This window comes from Bufo bufo, chromosome 2 (genome assembly GCF_905171765.1).
Source record: "Bufo bufo chromosome 2, aBufBuf1.1, whole genome shotgun sequence".
Lineage (NCBI taxonomy): Eukaryota > Metazoa > Chordata > Amphibia > Anura > Bufonidae > Bufo > Bufo bufo.
Window position 1 is genome coordinate 694,062,386 of NC_053390.1, and position 24,541 is coordinate 694,086,926.

Genomic DNA, 24,541 nt, shown 5'->3' on the forward strand with positions numbered 1-24,541 from the left:
TCTTATGCTGAGGAGAGCACAGGCCAGAGAATGGTGGAGTTTTCTGCAATCATTTTGTGTGTGAAACCGCCCTTTGGCCGTGTCCGCACAAGTATTTTATGGATGGATTATGCATTCAGATTTTGGATGAGAGTCCGGGTCCAGCCGCATATTTATGGACTCGACCTTACAGCGTCATAGGGATATAAGATGTTCTGAGTTCAAGTCAGTTAAACCTCTGGTTGCTCTGGGTCACACATTCAATATACAGAAGCATAGTCATGTGGATCTGACCCTCTATGGTTACAGGAATGTGCTGATGTCTCACACTTGTAAAATTGTCCCTACATGCCAAAAAGCAGTACTTCACCCCAACATGCAGCTCCAGAGCATGCAACTGTAGAACATCCAGCTCCAGAACATTCAGCTCCAGAACATTCAGCTCCAGAACATTCAGCCCCAGAACATTCAGCCCCAGAGCATGCAACTGTAGAACATCCAGCTCCAGAACATCCAGCTCCAGAACATTCAGCTCCAGAACATTCAGCTCCAGAACATTCAGCTCCAGAACATCCAGCTCCAGAACATTCAGCTCCAGAACATGCAGCTGCAGAACCTGGACACCATTAGCGGTGAGTACTGTCATTCCAAATGTTCAAGGCCAGCAATAGGATTGATTTCTTCTCAGTGTATACTATTCACTAATGAGACCAGCCTGCGCCCTCTGCTGGACACCATGGGGAGAACGCCTTATGAAACACATTTCACTGCACATGCGCTCTCCAGTACTTTCTGCAGACTTGCCAAAGTGATGGACAGCTGCTCTGACCAGTCGCCTACGACTTCTGCAGAAATACACCAATGGAAAGTTTGTATACATTTCCATTTCCTAGCTCTTCACCAATCAGAAGAATTTGGGGCGGGGTTTGAGTGGAGTCCAGCTGCCGCCACAGTTTGAATGCTGTGTGTGGAGGTGACAGGCGGCTGGCCGTCATGGTGGAGGGTCCTGGCTGCACGCTGAACGGGGAGAAGATCCGGGCCCGAGTGGCGCAGGGACAGCGTGTGGTGGCGGTGCGGGGGAGTGCGGTAATCACGCAGCTACGTGTCTCCATATGTATATAGCGCGCCTGGTCTGTGGGGCATAGTCCAGTGCCCCTGCCCCATATCAGGAGTGTGGCACAGGTCCTGTATGCCAGTGGTAGTCAGCTGGGCTCCTCTGCAAAGGCGAGGTTTTTGTCATAGCATTTGGTACAAACAGCATTTTGGTCAAATGTTTTCAGGCTTTTTTTTTTTCTTGCTGTTTTTTTTTTTAAATACTAGACCGAACTTAAAGGGTTGTGTCATCTATCAGTAGCGGACGTTAATACAAGGCACTTCCTAATGTATTGTGATTCTCCATATTGCTTCCTTTGCTGGCTGGATTCATTTTTCCATCCTGTTATAGACGGCTCGTTTCATGGTTACGACTAGGGATGAGCGAATCGACTTTGGATGAAACCTCTGATGTGGATTTGCATAAAACTTTGTTCTGATACCGTACGGAACAGGTGCTCCGTACAGTATTAGAATGTATTGGCTCCGAGACTTCAGGTAATAACTTCATAAATTAATTAGTACTGTTAAAAAAAAAACATTTTCTGAAATCTGGTTCGGTTCCAAGAACAAAGTTTTAATGCTTATCGACTTCAGATGTTTAATTCGAAGTCGATTCGCTCCTCCCTATGTACGACCACCCTGCAATCCATCAGCGGTGGCCGTGCTTACACGCTATAGGAAAAAGCACCGGCCTATGTGTGTTTCCACTGTCCCGGCCAACATAAAGGCTGGCGCTTTCTCCTATAGCGTGCAAGCACGACCACCACTGATGGATTGCAGGGTGGTCGTAGCCATGGATACCAGCAGTGTATAATGCGATGGACAGATGAATCCAGGCAGCAAAGGAGGCAATATGGACAATCACAATACATTAGTAAGTGGTTTGTACTAACTTTCTCTACATGATCAATGCTTTAGGCTGAAGTGAACCCCTTCAAATCTCGTCCTCACACAGCTGAAAATTTCCTCAACAAGATGTGAACATAACTTGACGTCCAGTGCGGATTGTAAATCTGCAGGACGTCCGTAAACGTAGTGGATTTCGGCGGCAATGCAAACGGTGAGGTTTGCGGCAATTCCAACCTCATTTTTATTTAACTGGTAACAGGTTGGGTAACACTCCACGTGGGTAGATACGTAGGTATCAGGAGACGGTTCTGATGTCGCCGTTTGCTCCTTTGTCTCGCTCTCACAACCGAAAACGACCGCCAGGAGTACAATCGGAAAATCCCTGGTGTAGTGTGCGTCGATGTGTGCGCAATTCCTCCAAAATAACATGACAGATGTTCTCAAGTAGGTTCCAATAATGTGCCTGCCTCCCAGCGGCTAGGCGTGGTTTATTTATACCGGAAGATGGGAGGCGGTCTTACAATCATGACCAATGGGGAGACAGGTTATGGTATGAAGTGATTGGCTGGAAGGCGGTCTTACAATCATGACCAATGAGGAGACTGGTTATGGTATGAAGTGATTGGCTGGAAGGCGGTCTTACAATCATGACCAATGGGGAGACAGGTTATGGTATGAAGTGATTGGCTGGAAGGCGGTCTTACAATCATGACCAATGGGGAGACAGGTTATGGTATGAAGTGATTGGCTGGCGAAGATGTGAATGATTGCACAAACTTATGTTTGCGCGTTTGCACACTTATTCGCGCCCTTTTCGTTGCCGCGCTTATCCTCGTGGATGAAGAAACCTTTGTTCGATGGTCCCCATCCCTCACGCCTCAGCCGGCGCCATGACACTGGTATCCTGCAGCAATACCAGGGCGGGCACAAATCGGCTACAGGTCGGGACGACCAGACCATCGTGCGAAAGTTTCTGCGCATCTCCAAAGGATAGATGGCGACCATACAGCGAACAGTAATTTTTCCACACCAGTTCCCAGGCCGAGTTTCAATGGAAAAATGAAAACTCCTGTACTCCACTAGATTGCTCCAAGTGTTGTATTTTATTTAACAAGCGGATTTCCAGTTCAAATGAAATGTACTAGACGTTTTCGGCATTTAGCCGCCTTCAGAACACTGGAATCATTTACAGACCTGCAATTATTAGAAGATAGTGCAAAGCATAACATAATGTAACGTGGCATACACACAATAATACAATAGAAAAGCAATCTGCTTAATGGGGAGGGATGTCTTCTGCTGCATCCAGGGGGTTAGCGGGATACAATCCATATACATGGGTACGTAGCCGTACGTAAAGGAAAATAATTGGCATATTCACAGTGTGGGAAAGAGATTCAAACCACAGCAGTATATCAGAGCAATGAGGCAACAATACTTGGTGGGGTATAGTCAGTGGCAACACATTGTGGTAGTATAACGCAGCAATAGGTGACCGGTAGCTGCATAGCGGGGGTATCATCTGTAGTACTCATAGTAAGTAATGAAAATGCTTACCTGGATGAGCCGCACTGTGTAGAGAATTGAAAGTAGGGTAAAGTACCCACAGCCAGTAGCAGATCGGGTAGAGGAACCAAAATGGTCCTGGCGTGTTGGGCTCTGTGGCCCTGGTCGGCGCTGGGTTTAAGCTGAGCAGCAGCCTTATAGGAATGGCGCCATGAACCATGTGGGGCTTGTGGCATTTTATATCCTGCCACATTGGTGCCTGGGAAGGAGAGGAGGGCGGAGAAAGGGAAGAGCAAATGCCAGAACGACGGCTGCTGCGTCAGGTAGGGTCTGGGCATGTGAGGGGGGCTGGCGCCCTGAGAGGAAAGGAAGACCGGGTAGGAGAACTCCTAAGATGGCGGTCACTGCTTCAGAGTGGCAATGCGCATGCGCCATGTGTTAGTTGAAAGCCAGTAGTATAACGGGAGTATACGGCACGTGCGCGGGGGCCAATGCGAGAGAGAGAGTGTGGGCAGAGATAGTAGAGTGAAGGAACAGAAGGATATGTGTGTAGTAGCGAAAAGAGAATAAGGAGAGCAGAAGGATAGAGAGGTTGGAGGTAAAGAAAATGGGGGAGGTGAAAGCAGTAGGTGCGGATGGAGATGTGAATGTGACAGATAAAGTAAGGCCTCATGCACACGACCGTTCCGTTTTTTGCGGTCCGCAAAACACGGAAGCCGCCCGTGTGCCTTCCGCAATTTGCGGAACGGAACAGACAGCCCATTGTAGAAATGCCTATTCTTGTCCGCAGAACGGACAAGAATAGGACATGTTATATGTTTTTTGCGGGGCCACGGAACAGAGCAGCGGATGCGGACAGCACACGGAGTGCTGTCCGCATCTGTTGCGGCCCCATTGAAGTGAATGGGTCCGTACCCGAGCCGCAAAAACTGTGGCTCGGATGCGGACCAGAACAACGGTCGTGTGCATGAGGCCTTAGAAGGAGAGAATAGGGATAAATGAGAAAGCTCAGTTAGATATAGTCACCAAAAGGACACAGACTAGGCTTCATCCAGAGGGAAATGTCAATATCTCGTCTGAAAAGAGAAAATGCCATGTAAGTTATGTAATGGTACAGGAATATCATAGTCACGTATATCAACAGAATCACAATATTGAATATGAAGATGTGTTCATATGAAGCTCCCCAGTTCGTATTCACGGTTGAGACCTTTGGGTTCCAGTGTTTGTAGTCGATGAATCCATGAGGCCTCCCTGTTAGAGTATTTGAGAGATGTCATCGCCCCTTCTGGGGGCTTCTATCTGTTCGACTACTTGAAAATGTAGCTGGGCAATACTGTGCCGTTTGGATATGGAATGGGCAAAAGAATATTCTGACAGCGGATGGTAGATTTATGCTGACAGATTCAGTCCCTGATGTTTTGCGTAGTTTCTCCTACATACGCCAGGCCACAGGGGCATTTGATTACATAGATGACATTGGAGGTGTCACACGTGTAAAAGCCACGTATGGGATAACCCTTACCAGTGTGAGGGGGATGGATCTGGTTTCCTCTCGTGACGAGGGAGCAATGTAAGCAAGGGAATGTGCCTCTACGTTGTGTCCTGAGGAATGTCCGCCTGGGTATTTCAGTGGTAGAGCCCTCACCAGCTCGTACACGGGCTTATGTAGGAGAAACGATGCAATCTGTCAGCATAAATCTACCATCCGCTGTCAGAATATTCTTTTGCCCATTCCATATCCAAACGACACATTATTGCCCAGCTACGTTTTCAAGTAGTCGAACAGATAGAAGCCCCCAGAAGGGGCGATGACCTCTCTCGAATACTCAATAACAGGGAGACCTCATGGATTCATCGACTACAAACACTGGAACCCAAAGGTCTCAACCGTGAATACGAACTGGGGAGCTTCATATGAACACATCTTCATATTCAATATTGTGATTCTGCTGATATATACGTGACTATGATTTTCCTGTACCATTACATAACTTACTAACATGGCATTTTCTCTTTTCAGACAAGATATTGACATTTCCCTCTGGATGAAGCCTAGTCTGTATCCTTTTGGTGACTATATCTAACTGAGCTTTCTCATTCATCCCTATTCTCTCCGAAGGCCATATGCACACGACCGTTGTTCTGGTCCACATCCGAGCCACAGTTTTTGCTGCTCAGGTGCAGACCCATTCACTTCAATGGGTCCGCAACAGATGCGGACAGCACTCCGTCTGCTGTCCGCAGCCGTTGCTCCGTTCCGTGGCCCCATGTCCTATTCTTGTCTGTTTTGCGGACAAGAATAGACATTCTCATCTCCATCTGCACCTACTGCTTTCACCTCCTCTATTTTCTTTACCTCCAACCTCATCTTCTCTCTATCTTTCTGCTCTCCTTATTCTCTTTTTGCTACTACACACATATACTTCTGTTCCTTCACTCTACTATCTCCGCCCACACTCTCTTTCTCGCATTTGCTGCACGCGCTGTATACTCCCGTTATACTACTGGCTTTCAACTAACACATGGCGCATGCGCATTGCCACTCTGAAGCAGTGACCGCCCTCTTAGGAATTCTCCTACCCGGTCTTCCTTTCCTCTCAGGGCGCCAGCCACCCGCACATGGCCAGACCCTACCTGATGCAGCAGCCGTCGTTCTGGCATTTCCTCTTCCCTTTCTCCGCCCTCCTCTCCTTCCCATGCACCAATGTGGCAGGATATAAAACGCCACACGCCCCACATGGTTAATGGCGCCATTCCTATAGGGCTGCTGCCCAGTTTAAACCCAGCGCCGACCAGGGCCACAGAGCCCAACACACCAGGACCATTTTGGTTCCTCTACCCGATCTGCTACTGGCTGTGGGTACTTTACCCTACTTTCAATTCTCTACACAGTGCGGCTCATCCAGGTAAGCATTTTCATTACTTACTATGAGTACTACAGATGATACCCCCGCTATGCAGCTACCGGTCACCTATTGCTGCGTTATACTACCACAATGTGTTGCCACTGACGATACCCCACCTAATATTGTTGCCTCATTGCTCTGATATACTGCTGTGGTTTGAACCTCTTTCCCACATTGTGAATATGCCAATTATTTTCCTTTATGTACGGCTACGTACCCATGTATATGGATTGTATCCCGCTAACCCCCTGGACCGAGCAGAAGACATCCCTCCCCATTGAGCAGATTGCTTTTCTATTGTATTATTGTGTGTATGTCACGTTACATTATGTTATGCTTTGCACTATCTTCTAATAATTGCAGGTCTGTAAATGATTCCAGTGTTCTGAAGGCGGCTAAATGCCGAAAACGTCTAGTACATTTCATTTGAACTGGAAATCCGCTTGTTAAATAAAATACAACACTTGGAGCAATCTAGTGGAGTACAGGAGTTTTCATTTTTATTTAAGGTTATGTCAGCCGAATACCCTTTTAATGTCCTGAAGTGCGGCGGTAATTTGATTTTCACAGCCTTTTCTCTCCGAAAGCCTCCGTCCTCCACAACGCTCTGCTCGGCAGTCGTTTTACTTTTTAAATAGTATTTAAAGCAATGTCGACTCCATCTTTAATTCCAGGTTTGTGCTCAGCCCTGAAAGGAAGTAATCGACCATAATGTAGACCAGAGCATATGCCAACAGTGGCTTTGTAATTACCTGGCTCCAGTCCATCAGTGAGACCTGCAGCTTCTTTCCCATAATGTCCTGTTCTTAGCCGAGGTCCAAGGCTTCTCGCCTTCGTCTCCGCGGGCCCTGCCTGCTGTTTAGACTTTTAAATTGCACAAAGTCATTGAGCCTTTGGAGTGCTCCGTCAATGCTGTTGTCTCCCGCCTGGGTATTTAGGGAACATTTTGCACTGCAAGAAGCGATTTGTAAGAGATTTCATTACATTAAATTATTAAAACAAATATTCCAGCATCGTAATGGTGCTAGCTGGAAAGGGTAATTTCACTGTGAAATTGCTCTCAGAAGGGACAGTACAGGGGTTATCAATATAGCAAAGTAGCGACATTTTTTTGAAAAATGAGAGGAGAAAGCAAAATACCAGAATAAGGGCAGACATGGTTATAAATTTTGATTATGGTGCTTATTAGGGTTCTCTTAATACATAGATGTCATGGCCATAGGGAGAGCTTAGAGATCTTGTTATCCTGTGCGAGAAAATATCTGCATTTCTGCGGCACGGAATCTTATAAATCTGTGGAATATTAACAAGGTGACCTATTTGGGTGGATAAATCGTCATGGCTGCTGCCTTGTTCTGCCCTAATTCACGTCGGCTGAGTCTTTCCCATATGTTTCTCTCCATGACCTTTGCAGATATACACGTGCATTTTTTTTTCTTTTCAGTTCCTAAAAGACTGAAAGGGTCTCGTGAAATGGTATAAATAAGCAAGTGCATTTAATGAGCTGTGAAGATTCATGGCCCCTGCATCTTACTGGGAGATGTATGTACCAAGAACTTTCTCCATGTAGCATTCTCTGCAGAAGCTGGACAATACTGGAGTATATTCCAAATTATTCACTTCTGTCCAAATGCAGTACCCCAGACCTGGGGGGGGATCTGTTGTCCATAGTTATGTAGCATCCAGGGGCGTAGCTAAAGGCTCATAGGCCCTGGTGCAAGAGTTCAGCTTGCCCCCCACCTTCCCTCAGTGCTTTATGGCAAGGGGCAGGGGTGCACCTAGCCTTTCTGCTGTCTGAGGCAAAAATTTAAATGTCCCCCCCCCCCCCCCCCCCATGCCAAATTCTCAACCTAACCCATTCCCTCCAGTCCTATTGTTAAATGGGTTGTCCTTCTTTTTTTTTTTTTTTTTTTTTACTACTGATGACCTAGCCTCAAGATAGGTCATCAATATCAGATCGGCAGGGTTACCCAGGCCAATCGGCTGTTTGAAGAGAGGGCAGCGCTCATATGAGAGCTGCTCTCTCTGCTCTGTTTACCTGATTGCTGCAGCATTTGCAGTGATGAGCAGGTAAACAGAGCAGAGAAGGTAGCGCTCGTATGGAAAAAAAAAAAAAAAGCAGACAACCCCTTTAAAGACATACTTGGAAAACATTACATACAGCGCTACAGAAAATACAGGGTAATACAGCCCCACATATGTACCTCTTACATCCGGTGATGTCTCCTCTGATGTAGATATTCTCTTTCCTCATCTTCTCCTTTCAGACCAGACCGCCATGGTGACTTCTTTCAGCTGCGTCTCGTCCCTGCAGAGTTTAACAAACAGACATCTTACTTTCCTACTTTTCCATCATCCTCCTCACCTTCTCAACACCCCATCTTGCCCCCCCCCCCACCCATACTATACTGCAGAAACAGTCCCCCTGAAAATACTGGTACCATAGAGATGGTGGTGCCAGTACTAAAAAAATACCCCCTTACTTTTCAGATCAGACCCCCATATCAAATCGCAGATGAGACCCCCCCCCATCTCAGACCAGACCCCTTTTAGACCTATATCAGACTTGCATTAGACCTCCATGTCAGACCCAGACCCAATCTCAGACCTCAGATAAGACCCCCATTAGACCCCCAAACCCCCATATCTGATCCCCATTGGACTTCCAGACCCCCAATTGTCTGATTGGACTTCCAGACCCCCATTATACCTCTCTAGACCCCCAGTCAGACCCCCAATGAGACCCTTCAGACCCCCAATCACACCCTTCAGACCCCAATATCAGATCTCCAGTCCCCCCCATTAGACCCTTCAGACCCCTATATCAGACCTCCAGTCCCCCCCCCCCATTAGACCCTTCAGACCCCTATATCAGACCTCCAGTCGTCGTCGCCCCCCTCCCCCCTTCATTAGACCCTCAGATAGGACTAAAATAATAAAATAACTTGCCTGCAGCTTCGGGTCAGAGTGTGCTCTGTACATCCTGACACTGCAAGCAGCCAGGACAGAGCAGCGTGGGACCTGAGAAGAGCGAGCAAGAGGAGGGGGTAAGTATGGCGTTCACAGGTCCATAAATATTGGGACATCAACACAATTCTAACATTTTTGGCTCTATACACCATCACAATGGATTTGAAGTGAAACAAACAAGATGTGCTTTAACTGTAGACTGCCAGCTTTAACTTGAGGTTATTTACATCCAAATCAGGTGAACGGTGTAGGAATTACAACAGTTTGCATATGTGCCTCCCACTTGTTAAGGGACCAAAAGTAATGGGACAATTGGCTTCTCGGCTGTTCCATGGCCAGGTGTGTGGTGTTCCCTCATTATCCCAATTACAATGAGCAGATAAAAGGTACAGAGTTCATTTTAACCACCTCCCGACCGCCTAACGCACGGATGCGTCCGGAAGGTGGTTGATTCATTCCTCCTGGACGCATCCGTGCGTCATCTCGCGAGACGCGAGATTTCCTGTGAACGCGCGCACACAGGCGCGCGCGCTCACAGGAACGGAAGGTAAGAGAGTTGATCTCCAGCCTGCCAGCGGCGATCGTTCGCTGGCAGGCTGGAGATGTGATTTTTTTAACCCCTAACAGGTATATTAGACGCTGTTTTGATAACAGCGTCTAATATACCTGCTACCTGGTCCTCTGGTGGTCCCCTTTGTTTGGATCGACCACCAGAGGACACAGGTAGCTCAGTAAAGTAGCACCAAGCACCACTACACTACACTACACCCCCCCCCGTCACTTATTAACCCCTTATTAGCACCTGATCACCCCATATAGACTCCCTGATCACCCCCCTGTCATTGATTACCCCCCTGTCATTGATCAACCCCCTGTAAAGCTCCATTCAGACGTCCGCATGATTTTTACGGATCCACTGATAGATGGATCGGATCCGCAAAACGCATCCGGACGTCTGAATGAAGCCTTACAGGGGCGTGATCAATGACTGTGGTTATCACCCCATATAGACTCCCTGATCACCCCCCTGTCATTGATTACACCCCTGTCATTGATTTCCCCCCTGTAAAGCTCCATTCAGACGTCCGCATGATTTTTACGGATCCACTGATAGATGGATCGGATCCGCAAAACGCATCCGGACGTCTGAATGAAGCCTTACAGGGGCGTGATCAATGACTGTGGTTATCACCCCATATAGACTCCCTGATCACCCCCCTGTCATTGATCACACCCCTGTCATTGATCACCCCCCTGTAAAGCTCCATTCAGACGTCCGCATGATTTTTACGGATGCACTGATAGATGGATCGGATCCGCAAAACGCATCCGGACGTCTGAATGAAGCCTTACAGGGGCATGATCAATGACTGTGGTGATCACCCCATATAGACTCCCTGATCACCCCCCTGTAAAGCTCCATTCAGATGTCCGCATGATTTTTACGGATGCACTGATAGATGGATCCGATCCGCAAAACGCATCCGGACGTCTGAATGAAGCCTTACAGGGGCATGATCAATGACTGTGGTGATCACCCCATATAGACTCCCTGATCACCCCCCTGTAAAGCTCCATTCAGATGTCCGCATGATTTTTACGGATGCACTAATAGATGGATCCGATCCGCAAAACGCATCCGGACGTCTGAATGAAGCCTTACAGGGGCGTGATCAATGACTGTGGTGATCACCCCATATAGACTCCCTGATCACCCCCCTGTCATTGATTACACCCCTGTAAAGCTCCATTCAGACGTCCGCATGATTTTTACGGATCCACTGATAGATGGATCGGATCCGCAAAACGCATCCGGACGTCTGAATGAAGCCTTACAGGGGCATGATCAATGACTGTGGTGATCACCCCATATAGACTCCCTGATCACCCCCCTGTCATTGATCACCCCCCCTGTCATTGATCACCCCCCCTGTCATTGATCACCCCCCCTGTCATTGATCACCCCCCCTGTCATTGATCACCCCCCCTGTCATTGATCACCCCCCTGTCATTGATCACCCCCCCTGTCATTGATCACCCCCCCTGTCATTGATCACCCCCCCTGTCATTGATCACCCCCCCTGTCATTGATCACCCCCCTGTCATTGATCACCCCTCTGTAAGGCTCCATTCAGACATTTTTTTGGCCCAAGTTAGCGGAATTATTTTTTTTTTTTCTTACAAAGTCTCATATTCCACTAACTTGTGTCAAAAAATAAAATCTCACATGAACTCACCATACCCCTCACGGAATCCAAATGCGTAAAATTTTTTAGACATTTATATTCCAGACTTCTTCTCACGCTTTAGGGCCCCTAGAATGCCAGGGCAGTATAAATACCCCACATGTGACCCCATTTCGGAAAGAAGACACCCCCAGGTATTCCGTGAGGGGCATATTGAGTCCATGAAAGATTGAAATTTTTGTCCCAAGTTAGCGGAACGGGAGACTTTGTGAGAAAAAAATTAAAAATATCAATTTCCGCTAACTTGTGCCAAAAATTTTTTTTTTCTATGAACTCGCCATGCCCCTCATTGAATACCTTGGGGTGTCTTCTTTCCAAAATGGGGTCACATGTGGGGTATTTATACTGCCCTGGCATTCTAGGGGCCCCAAAGCGTGAGAAGAAGTCTGGTATCCAAATGTCTAAAAATGCCCTCCTAAAAGGAATTTGGGCACCTTTGCGCATCTAGGCTGCAAAAAAGTGTCACACATCTGGTATCGCCGTACTCAGGAGAAGTTGGGGAATGTGTTTTGGGGTGTCATTTTACATATACCCATGCTGGGTGAGAGAAATATCTTGGTCAAATGCCAACTTTGTATAAAAAAATGGGAAAAGTTGTCTTTTGCCAAGATATTTCTCTCACCCAGCAAGGGTATATGTAAAATGACACCCCAAAACACATTCCCCAACTTCTCCTGAATACGGCGATACCACATGTGTGACACTTTTTTGCAGCCTAGGTGGGCAAAGGGGCCCATATTCCAAAGAGCACCTTTAGGATTTCACAGGTCATTTACCTACTTACCACACATTAGGGCCCCTGGAAAATGCCAGGGCAGTATAACTACCCCACAAGTGACCCCATTTTGGAAAGAAGACACCCCAAGGTATTCCGTGAGGGGCATGGCGAGTTCCTAGAATTTTTTATTTTTTGTCACAAGTTAGTGGAAAATGCTGATTTTTTTTTTTTTTTTTTTTTTTTTATACAAAGTCTCATATTCCACTAACTTGTGACAAAAAATAAAAACTTCCATGAACTCACTATGTCCATCAGCGAATACCTTGGGGTGTCTTCTTTCCAAAATGGGGTCACTTGTGGGGTAGTTATACTGCCCTGGCATTCTAGTGGCCCAAATGTGTGGTAAGGAGTTTGAAATCAAATTCTGTAATAAATGACCTGTGAAATCCGAAAGGTGCTCTTTGGAATATGGGCCCCTTTGCCCACCTAGGCTGCAAAAAAGTGTCACACATCTGGTATCTCCGTACTCAGGAGAAGGTGGGGAATGTGTTTTGGGGTGTCATTTTACATATACCCCTGCTGGGTGAGAGAAATATCTTGGCAAAAGACAACTTTTCCCATTTTTTTATACAAAGTTGGCATTTGACCAAGATATTTCTCTCACCCAGCATGGGTATATGTAAAAAGACACCCCAAAACACATTCCCCAACTTCTACTGAATACGGAGATACCAGATGTGTGACACTTTTTTGCAGCCTAGGTGGGCAAAGGGGCCCATATTCCAAAGAGCACCTTTCGGATTTCACAGGTCAATTTTTACAGAATTTGATTTCAAACTCCTTACCACACATTTGGGCCCCTAGAATGCCAGGGCAGTATAACTACCCCACAAGTGACCCCATTTTGGAAAGAAGAGACCCCAAGGTATTCGCTGATGGGCATAGTGAGTTCATGGAAGTTTTTATTTTTTGTCACAAGTTAGTGGAATATGAGACTTTGTATGAAAAAAAAAAAAAAAAAAAAAAATCATCATTTTCCACTAACTTGTGACAAAAAATAAAAAATTCTAGGAACTCGCCATGCCCCTTACGGAATACCTTGGGGTGTCTTCTTTCCAAAATGGGGTCACTTGTGGGGTAGTTATACTGCCCTGGCATTCTAGGGGCCCAAATGTGTGGTAAGGAGTTTGAAATCAAATTCAGTAAAAAATGACGAGTGAAATCCGAAAGGTGCTCTTTGGAATATGGGCCCCTTTGCCCACCTAGGCTGCAAAAAAGTGTCACACATCTGGTATCTCCGTACTCAGGAGAAGGTGGGGAATGTGTTTTGGGGTGTCATTTTATATATACCCATGCTGGGTGAGAGAAATATCTTGGCAAAAGACAACTTTTCCCATTTTTTTATACAAAGTTGTCATTTGACCAAGATATTTATCTCACCCAGCATGGGTATATGTAAAAAGACACCCCAAAACACATTCCTCAACTTCTCCTGAGTACGGCAATACCAGATGTGTGACACTTTTTTGCAGCCTAGGTGGGCAAAGGGGCCCATATTCCAAAGAGCACCTTTCGGATTTCACAGGTCATTTTTTACTGAATTTGATTTCAAACTCCTTACCACACATTTGGGCCCCTAGAATGCCAGGGCAGTATAACTACCCCACAAGTGACCCCATTTTGGAAAGAAGAGACCCCAAGGTATTTCGTGATGGGCATAGTGAGTTCATAGAACTTTTTATTTTTTGTCACAAGTTAGTGGAATATGAGACTTTGTAAGAAAAAAAAAAAAAAAAAAAAAAATCATCATTTTCCGCTAACTTGTGACAAAAAATAAAAAGTTCTATGAACTCACTATGCCCATCAGCGAATACCTTAGGGTGTGTACTTTCAGAAATGGGGTCATTTGTGGGGTGTTTGTACTGTCTGGGCATTGTAGAACCTCAGGAAACATGACAGGTGCTCAGAAAGTCAGAGCTGCTTCAAAAAGCGGAAATTCACATTTTTGTACCATAGTTTGTAAACGCTATAACTTTTACCCAAACCATTTTTTTTCTACCCAAACATTTTTTTTTTATCAAAGACATGTAGAACTATAAATTTAGAGCAAAATTTCTATATGGATGTCGTTTTTTTTGCAAAATTTTACAACTGAAAGTGAAAAATGTCATTTTTTTGCAAAAAAATCGTTAAATTTCGATTAATAACAAAAAAAGTAAAAATGTCAGCAGCAATGAAATACCACCAAATGAAAGCTCTATTAGTGAGAAGAAAAGGAGGTAAAATTCATTTGGGTGGTAAGTTGCATGACCGAGCAATAAACGGTGAAAGTAGTGTAGGTCAGAAGTGTAAAAAGTGGCCTGGTCTTTCAGGGTGTTTAAGCACTGGGGGCTGAGGTGGTTAAAGGGCTTTTGTCACCCCCAAAACTTTTAAATTTTTTTTAAATTTTTTTTTGGGCTTGTTAAAAATACTTTTATAACGACTATTCCCTACATAGGGATCTTACCTTTTGGCTGTGGCTTCTTTTCCTTAAAAAAACGATCTTTTAAAATATGCAAATCAGTTCACTACCAGCAAGTAGGGCGTCTACTTGCTGGTAGCCGCCGCAAAAAACCGCCCCCTCGTCCTGTTGATTGACAGGGCCAGGGAGCGCTCTCCTCCTCCGGCTGGCCCTGTTATCATTTCAAATCCCGCGCCTGTCTTCATTTGGCGCAGGCGCTCTGAGAGAAGGAGGCTCGTATGCACATATGCAAACTGTTGTAATTCCTTCACCGTTCACCCGATTTGGATGTACAAGGTGAAACTCGATAAATTAGAATATCGCGCAAAGTTCATTTATTTCAGTAATGCAACTTAAAAGGTGAAACTAACATATGAGATAGACTCGTTACATGCAAAGCGAGATGTTTCAAGCCTTTATTTGTTATAATTGGGATGATTATGGCTTACAGCTTATGAAACCCCAAAGTCACAATTTTGAGGTACCCTTTGCTCAGGGAGAATGGATTAATTAGCTGTCTAGAATATTGAACCTTTTCACAAAATTCTAATTTTAAGCTGCATTAATGCAATTCCTTTTCATTTGCACTGAAATAAATGGACTTTTGCACGATATTCAAATTTTTTGAGTTTCACCTGTAAATACCCTCAAATTAAAGCTGACAGTCTGCCGTTAAAGCACATCTTGTTCGTTTCATTTCAAATCCATTGTGGTGGTGTATAGAGCCCAAAATGTTAGAATTGTGTCGATGTCCCAATATTTATGGACCTGACTATCTCTACAAGTGCCTGCTATTGTCAATCTATAGCCATCCAAATTGCCACCATAGCTCCTCAACTGGTGCCAGAAATTGCACTTTGTACTTACTTCTATTTTCAACTAAGTAAAAAGAGACTTCATTTTTCTGGCCTTCAAACTACATTTCTGCTGCACTGATACACAAGGAGCAACCACCTGAAGGAGTACACAGTGACACACTATCTCATCAGGGCCACTACCACTCCCATCCTCTGCATCAGCTCCTAGAGGCTCACTGCACAAGCGTTCTGTACTCTCATTTCATATGCAGGAGCTAGATCACTGACTTAAAGGGGTCCTCTGATGACCAATTTCTAAGATGCACTGTTAGGTAAGCAGTGGAAAGAGTATATTTAAACAGTCACACATTTATAGCTGACGTGGCCATTGGGTAGAGGAAGGGCTGGATTGTGAATAAGGCTACTTTCACACTCGCGTTTGGTGTGGATCCGTCTTGTATCTGCACAGACGGATCCGCACCAATAATGCAAACGCTTGTATCTGTTCATAACGGATCCGTTTGCATTATTCATTAAAAAAAAAGTCTAAGTCAAAACTGATCCGTCTTGACTTACATTGAAAGTCAATAGTGGACTTATCCGTTTTCAATTGCACCATATTGTGTCAGTGAAAAACAGATCCGTCCCCATTGACTTATATTGTAAATCAAGACGGATCCGTTTGGCTCCGCATTGTCAGACGGTCACCAAAACGCTGCAAGCTGCGTTTTAGTGACCATCTAAAAAACGTAACAGAGACCAAACGCAGCCAAATTGATGCATTCTGAACAGATCCTTATCCATTCAGAATGCATTGGGCTTAACTAATCCGTTTTGGGCCGCTTGTGAGAGCCTTGAAATGAATCTCGCAAGCGGACCCAGAAACGCCAGTGTGAAAGTAGCCTAACTTGATAGGTCAGTCTGCCCACAGGAAAAAAAATCCATCATGGATTTTGCTGCAGGTTCTGCAGCATTTGTATTACTTATGGATTTTTGCTGTTGATACACCGCCAATTCCACTCGGCTACATTGAAGGGTGAAAATCTGTGACCTGCTGCGTAGTTAAAATCTTCACTGTAGGTCACCGCATGACGACATGGATTATGTGTTAACGTTTCATCCACTTTGCAGCTACTGTAATATGCTGCACATTTTCTGACTGGGAAGTCCAGACACTGTGTACACTCTGGTTGATTGTACATTGCTCTTATAGTGTTGCAACATTTCATAATTTTTTTTCCAGCAGTGCCCTAGTGTTTTCACCTTGCACCAGTAAGTGTACAACTACGTGGTACAGGTTATGCGAGGGGTGTTCAATAAGTTATCTACCCCAGCATTAGAGAGCTCAGCTTGTCTGTGCAGGAGGAGACATGTCTGGACATACAACACACATAACAGCAGTGGAGCTTTGTTCTGGGATTAAATTCCCTAAAAAGGAAGAAAATCACCCTAAAGAAATCCATGAAAGGGTGATTGCTGTATATGGTGATGATGCGCCTTCATACTACCAAGTAACGTTTGGGTCAAGCAGTTTAAATCGGGGGCAGTTGAAGATGACCCCCGTTCAGGGCGACCTGTTGAAGCATCTTAAGAGGAAACCTGCCACAAAGTGGAGATTTTAGAAGATCATCAAGTCAAAGTCAGTGTTATAGCTCATGAATTAAACATTTCAGTTGGCACAGTTTCCAGTATCATTCATGTTTTGATGGTAAAGGTCAGTTCCCGGTGGGTGCCACGAATGTTGATACCTGAACAAAAAACTTGTTGCCAGCAATTTGACCAAGAGAGTTTCGACAAGCCTAGAGAAATCCCAGGAGACTTCTATTCTCAAATTATTACGGGTAATGAAACATGGTTCCACCAGCATGATGCTGAGACCGAACCAGAGCCCATGCAATGAAAGCAGAAGGGGTCACCAGCTCCAAAGAAATTTTGTATCCAGCAGTCAGCTGGAAAGATCAAGGCAACAGTTTTACGAGAGTTACTAGAATTCATGCCTCAAAGAGAAACGCGGTGGGAAGTTATCAGCAGGCGTGTTGCTGCTTCGTGACAATGCACCAGCTCTCAAGTCTTGAAAATCACATGCTGCTATCAGGGAATGGAGCTTAACCATGCACACTACAGTCCAGACCTGGCACCCCGTGATTACTTTCTCTTTCAGAACTTGAAGAAATTTCTCTGTGAGAAACAATTTCATGATGACAATGCAGTCAAAGAGGCGGTAACAGGGTTCCTGCAGCGGCAAGAAGCCTCCTACTCTGAGGGCACCCAATCCCTGGAGGCGACGTGGAATAAGTGTGTTAAAGTCAAGGGGATTACATTGAAAAGTAATAAGTTCAATTTTCTCCGAAAATGTTGTCTTCATATTCAGGTAGATAACTTATTGAACATCCCTCGTACTGCGATTCGGCGGAAATTCTGCTGCTGATTTGTTGCAGATTTCTTTACTGTACAATGCAGTGGATTTGCCACATGCAATGTTACAGAATTTATCCTCCATGTGGATGTAATCCTAAGCAGGGTGGATTTGATTTAAATCAAACCGATTTAAATCACGATTTAAATCACTAGTCAGTAAAGCTTGATTTAAATCATAGTTTTTTACATAAAGATTCATATTTGGACAATTTTTCTGTTGTACTTAGGAAGGAGAAAAATAATCATTACCTTAATAATAACTATTTAAATAGGATTTATTCAACTAAAACAATAACATTACATCATGTTATTTGCTTAAACATCCATGTTTGTTAACTAATTTGGCTAAAGAAAATATATATATTTTAAGAAACTTAGACTGTCAGCCCAGCCTACACAAGAAAAGCTTAGGCTACTTTCACACTAGCGTGTGAGTTCCGGACGCTAGCGTTTCACACTAGCGTTCAGAGAGGATCCGTCTGCTGTCTGCACAGACGGATCCGCTCCTATAATGCAGACATTTGGATCCGTTCAGAACGGATCCGTCTGCATTATAGTTTAGAAAAAATTCTAAGTCTGAAAGTTGTTCGGGTGTCCGCCTGCTGAGGGGAGGCTGAACGCTGCCAGATGCATTCTGAGCGGATCCGCGTCCACTTAGAATGCATTAGGGCAGTACGGATGCGTTCGGGGCCGCTCGTGAGCCCCTTCAAACGGAACTCACATCGGCGCAGGCGCACTGAGGGAGTTCTGAGGACACGAGCCTCCTCATCTTAGACCGCCTGCGCCGAATCAACACAGGCGCGCGATTTTTGAAATGCCGACAGGGCTGGCCGGAGGAGGAGATCCCGGCTGGCCCTGTCAATCAACAAGAGGAGGGGGCGGATTTCTGCAGCAGCTACCAGCAAGTAGACGCCCTACTTGCTGGTAGAGACCTAATTTGCCTATTATAAAACTTCGTTTTTTGAATAAACTGCTGGATCAAAGTAAGTAACACAATTATATTTTCATATATCGCTATATAACTAATTTAACTAGCCCCAAAAAAAAAAAATCACTTTAGTGGGGTGACAGAAGCCCTTTAAATCCAAAAAATCTGATTTTTTTTTTTTTTTTTTTTTTTTTTAAATCATTGATTTTTATCCACCCTGATCCTAAGTATGGCCTTTTTGCAGAAGCATGCAAGTTAACAGGGTTGTCTCACCATCAGCATTAGTGGCGGATTGCTAGGGTTATGCCACCAATACTAGATGGTGCATGTACCTGCGATCCGCACCTACTTTATCTCTAGAACGGAGCTCCGAAAGTGAAACGGAGTGCACTGTACATGTGCAACCACTCTCCTTTCATTTCTATGGGAGTGTCATACAAATGAGTGGAGAGTGCACTGCGTAAGTGCGGCCACCGCTCCATTCACTTTTATGGAACTGCCAGAATTAGCCGAGCCACAGATCAGCTATTTTCAGGACTCCCATGGAAATGAATGGAGGGTGGCCGTGCGCTCCTTTTCACTTTAGGAGCTCCATTCTAGAGATAGAGGTTGGACCCGCATCTCTGATATTAGTGGCATATCCTTGTGGTATGCCACTAATGTTGGAGGTGAGACAACCCCTTTATACCATTCTGTCTGCTCTGATGAGTGACAATCGCCCCAAAACAGCTGTCTGCAGATGAGATACTGGCTTAGCCATAATCCTGGGTAATTTTTCAAGGCCTGTTTGAAAGGTTGAACATTGACTTATAGGGTACCAACACATCAACTAGCTCCACCAGAGCTCCACTTTTCCTTTTAAAAACAAAACAAAACACGTATTTGCATACCTTTTTCCAGAGAAGGATCGCATGGCCTACAAGATTCTTTATGCCTTCTAAGCACACTTCACAAGCAAAAATAGCACCCCTTGGATACCCTCCAAAAAAACGTTGACCTAGTTGCAGCTTTAGCCTGCCAGTAGATGTCCAGGTTTTTCATGCAGTTTTTGAGGCTAAAACCAGGAATGGATTTTTAGAAAAAAGTTGAATCTTTCTTAAATATCCACACCTGGTTTTTGGCTTCAAAACTGCATAAAAACCCCTGAATGTGTACTGATGCCAGTATGGTAGAGAAACTCACAATATCTCAGTTGGCAAAATATTCTGTTGTCTGATGAGGGGAAAAACAACTTCTGCTAGTCTAAAACATGTCAGGATTAATGTTACCAAAAATGCTACATGCCTGTGATGTGGTGGCATCAGACCCTGAATGACTTGTCAAGGAAATGGTCAACGTGAATGCAGCAAATGTAAATCTGCAACCATGCTTCCTTCAGAACTAGATCACCTGCAATATGCAAGAATGTGTCCTTCCCTGCTGTCTATGAAAGCTTATACCTAGACTGCAGTAGAGCATGCTAATCCCGGTTTCAGGGCGTCTGTCAGCAGGTTTGTATCTATGAAACTGACCTGTTACATGTGCGCTTGGCAGCTGAAGGCATCTGTGTTTGGTCCCATGTTCATATGTGTCCGCATTACTGAGAGAAATGTCTTCCTATATGCAAATGAGCCTCTAGGAGCAACAAGGGCGTTGCAATTACACCTAGAGGCTCTGCTCTCTCTGCAACTACCGCGTCCCCTCCATTTGATTGACTGGGCCAGGCGTGATGACGTTTTCACAGCCTTTCCCGGACATTCAAAGGGCATGGCAGTTGCAGAGAGAGCAGAGCCTCTAGGTGTAATGACAACGCCCCTGTTGCTCCTAGAGGCTTATTTGCATATATTATAACTTCATATTTCTCAGTAATGCAGACACATATGAACAATATAATGCAGACACATATGAACAATATAATGCAGACACATATGATCATGGGACCAACACAGATGTCTTCAGCTGCCAAGTGCACATGTAACAGGTCAGCCAGTTTCATAGGTACAAATCTGCTGATGCCCTTTAACATTTACTTGCTAACAATTCGATAGATACGATAAATTTCTGGACATTCAAGGGGTTCAGCCGGTAATTTATTTTTCTGCACTTACAGAATCCAGCCAGCAGTGCAGCTCTGGGAACAAGTAGCAGCGTTCTCCTGTCTTTGGTTTCATGCACCTATACTGGGGTGGCAACTTTAGGAAAAGAACTGTTTCTTTACTTTGGACTGAAAGCATTACGGTAAGATATTTGATCTCCAACCATGTGCATCCAGAAATGGCCATACACACCAAATACATACCAGAAAAGGCTAAACATGGCCATGTACCTTAGATACCTGTCGGCTGAACGCTCATTCAGTAAACGGCTATTCTTCAGAGTGCATGTGTTCACAATAGGAGAAGGTAAAAAAGCTGCACGCGGGCATTTTTCGCAGCAGCATCTCATCCTTGAGAACAAAGAATCAGACACGTTGAACTCCAAAACGTGTGATCCTTCTTTCCAGTGACATCTGCCATCATTGGAAAGTTAAGACCCCTCCACCCACATACTGAGCAGTCCTTGCCTACATGTCAAGAGGGACCAGGCAGTAAAGAACAGCAGGAGATCATGAAGCTGGGCATGTGACCACACCTTTAAAAATGAAAGAGGATGTTTATTTAAACAGGACAACCCCTTTAATATTTTTGGGTAGTTCTTCGTAAAGGTCCTCATCCTCTTCCAAATGAGTTGTATATACTTTCTCTGGGAAAGGGAGGGATGTCTAGTCAGGATCCTCAAATTTTGGCCAGAGTGAAGAGTGTGTCACCTTGGAGGACCTTTCTTGTCCTACATTACACAGACAACCAATTGGACATTTTGTAAATGCTGGCTCTGCAGGGGAGTTGAACACTTATTCCCAGGTTTCCACATGGAGGTTGGTCCCTGTAGGGAGACACATTGTGATCATCTTGTTGTCAAGACTGTTGTTTCAAGCAAGTAAGATTATTTTTTTTCCAGTTGAGGATTCAAGCGACACTTTTGTCAGAAAATTTATTTTATTTTCAGTTTACTGCTGCCGTGAGTGGAAGATGTTAACTGCAGGGTAATCTTCATGACAATAATAGGTGTATAATTTGGATTACAGTATGACAGCTCTATTGTTCTCTCGATAACCCCAGATAAAGATGCTCACGGTCATTCACTTCCCTCTCTGATAGGAATGCAGTTACACTGTTTACGGTGCTAAAAATCCACACAAACGAGAAAGTTATAGAGCCGAGACAGGAAGTAGAATAGATTATTAATTTTTTTTTTAAATAAATTCGGAATTTTTGCATATAGGTTGTCAAACTGGTGTCTGACTTCTGGCACCCATGACGATCAGCTGTTGGAGAAAGCTGCAGCACTCAACAGAGCTCCGGCTCCACAGCCTTCTTGGAGCTTACCAAGGTCCCCGCTCTTGATAGCTCAGCCTACTCGCTTTAATGGGGCTGAGCTGGTGTAGGCCATGTGACTGATGAACGTGGCATCACATGGCCTATGAAGAGGCCTAAGCTTTCTCACCGAGTGCTGCGGCCACTTTGTACAGCTGATTGGCGTGGGTCCAACTCATCATATTGATGAGCTATCCTAAAGATAGGCCATCAATATGTAAATCCCAGAAAACCTGTTTAATTTGTGATTTAAAAAAATGTTTAATGAAAGTGTCCCTTTAAAAGAATGCTCACATACTTTACTCAGCAAATGGCATTTATCATGTAGAGAAAGTTCATACAAGGCACATACTAATGCACTGTGATTGTCCATATTGTCTCCTTTGCTGGCTGGATTCATTTCACTGCTAGTTTCCATGAGTGCAACCACCCTACGATCCAGCAGCAGTGGCCGTGTTTGCACACTATAGGAAAAAGTGCTGGACTCTCTGGTGGCCAGGACCATGGGAGCGCACATAGTCTGGTGCTTTTTTTTCTATAATGTGCAAGCACGACCACCACTGATGGATTGCAGGGTGGTCTGTAACCATGGATACGAGCAGTGTATAATGTGATGGAAAAATGAATCCCGTCAGCAAAGGCGGCAATATGGACAATCACAATACATTAGTGGGAGCCTTGTATTAACTTTCTCTACGTGATAAATGACATTTGCTGAAATGACACAACCCCTTTAAATATTTAGAAGACACTTCTTGCTTTTGCACTGGCTCTGATTTTTAGTTTGATCCTATATACTCTGCTAGTACATTACACATGGCAATAGGCCCATTTTTCTATGTGAGTGATGAGCTGTTGAGTTGTTTGGTAAGTGCATAAGTTTCGAGCAGTGGCTGCTAGTGACAAATCCATTATCCAGCCGGCTGGTCACCTCCACTCCATGTAATGTATTGCTTCTTGCGGCAGCGCTGCCTTCAGTTCCATCTTTATTTAATAAAACAAACAAAGCACGGAAAACAAGATGTAGCCGAGCGTCTGCACAATGACCTTGGATAAATATTTAAAGATCAGCAAAAGCAGAAAATTTTATTGTAAATAATTGAAAGGTTTGAGCAAACACACACATCAATATCCTTTTGTTTTTATTACAAGTATACAGGACGAGGTGCGACGCGTTTCATGTTTTTTTTTAAGCGCCTTTTAACTTCACCTCTACCGTTTACTGCACTCGCTGAACTTTTAAAATCAGGATGGCAATAACCTGTAAATTCAACTTACACAGAAATGATCGACCTTTACCGTTTTCTAGAGCAGACGTATGTGAAAAGTTAAATCACTTAGCCTATAGGCCTAGTGCCAAGAAATGAGCAGCTGATGAGCTGGCCACTGGTTTAGTCACTGCTTGCAGCTATAATCACACTTAATGCCCCGTTGTTACATTGTAGAGTCCATTTTGGAATGAATGGATCAATGCGCATTAATCCAGCAGAGAAGAAAGATAGAAGTGGAGCTCCAGCAGTTTTGGAAGTGCAGCTCACCAAGGACTTGATTTCCTTCTTTGACTCCACAGTACATGTCAGGTAAAGCGTTGGCGTCGTGAACTGTTTCTAATAGCGCTCTGGGTAAAAGGACATTGACAAAGGTTATTTATTAGGTTTCACATTTTATGTTCTATGTACAATAAGTTTGAAGACCTATTTTTTTATTTTTATTTTTTTTGTGTGGTGTAAATCAATGTATCAGAGTAGTGATGGATAGAAGTTTAGCAGAGCTGACTTTTTCATTGACGAGCCATGATTGTGATACCAATCTGTATATCATGGTAGATGTCTCGCCTCGGCCCCATTAGTAAGCTCAGCACTGTTTGCATATAGAAACGGTTAACTGAAATATTGAAAATGATTAACAGCTTTTTTTGCTAAGGAGTTTAAGATGAAAAAATAGATATATTTCATGTATAGGTTCACTTTCATACGCTTTGTGGAAGTACAATGGCATCTCTGTAATAAATGGTATTCCCATCCTGGACAGTTATGACATAACCACGGGATAAATGCTTACTAAGCAAGGGGCCCACCTGTAGGACCCTCACCTCTTAGGAGAACCCAATCAGAGTGTCTAATGGGGGCTTCTTTTTGCTTTGCAATCAAGCTTATGGGATTTAGGGAAATAATTCATAGAGATCAATGAAACTGTCCACCTAGAAAGGCGACTGCTAAAAAGAACACCTCTTA

At 44.4% G+C, this 24,541-nt stretch overlaps 1 protein-coding gene across 3 annotated transcripts in view; it reads left to right on the forward strand.

The window, feature by feature from the left end:
• Window positions 1–936: 936 nt before the first annotated feature.
• NEIL3 (nei like DNA glycosylase 3) overlaps window positions 937–24,541 on the forward strand; it is a 54,898-nt gene continuing 31,293 nt past the window's right edge. Inside the window, exons 1-3 of one of the 3 annotated variants that reach the window (XM_040420530.1) lie at window positions 937–1,065; window positions 21,005–21,132; window positions 23,753–23,887. In XM_040420530.1, the coding sequence (XP_040276464.1) occupies window positions 973–1,065; window positions 21,005–21,132; window positions 23,753–23,887 (356 nt within the window). In that variant the 5' untranslated portion in view covers window positions 937–972. The remainder of the gene's footprint in view (window positions 1,066–21,004; window positions 21,133–23,752; window positions 23,888–24,541) is intronic. The other 2 variants (XM_040420531.1, XM_040420532.1) reach the window with 2 other exon arrangements.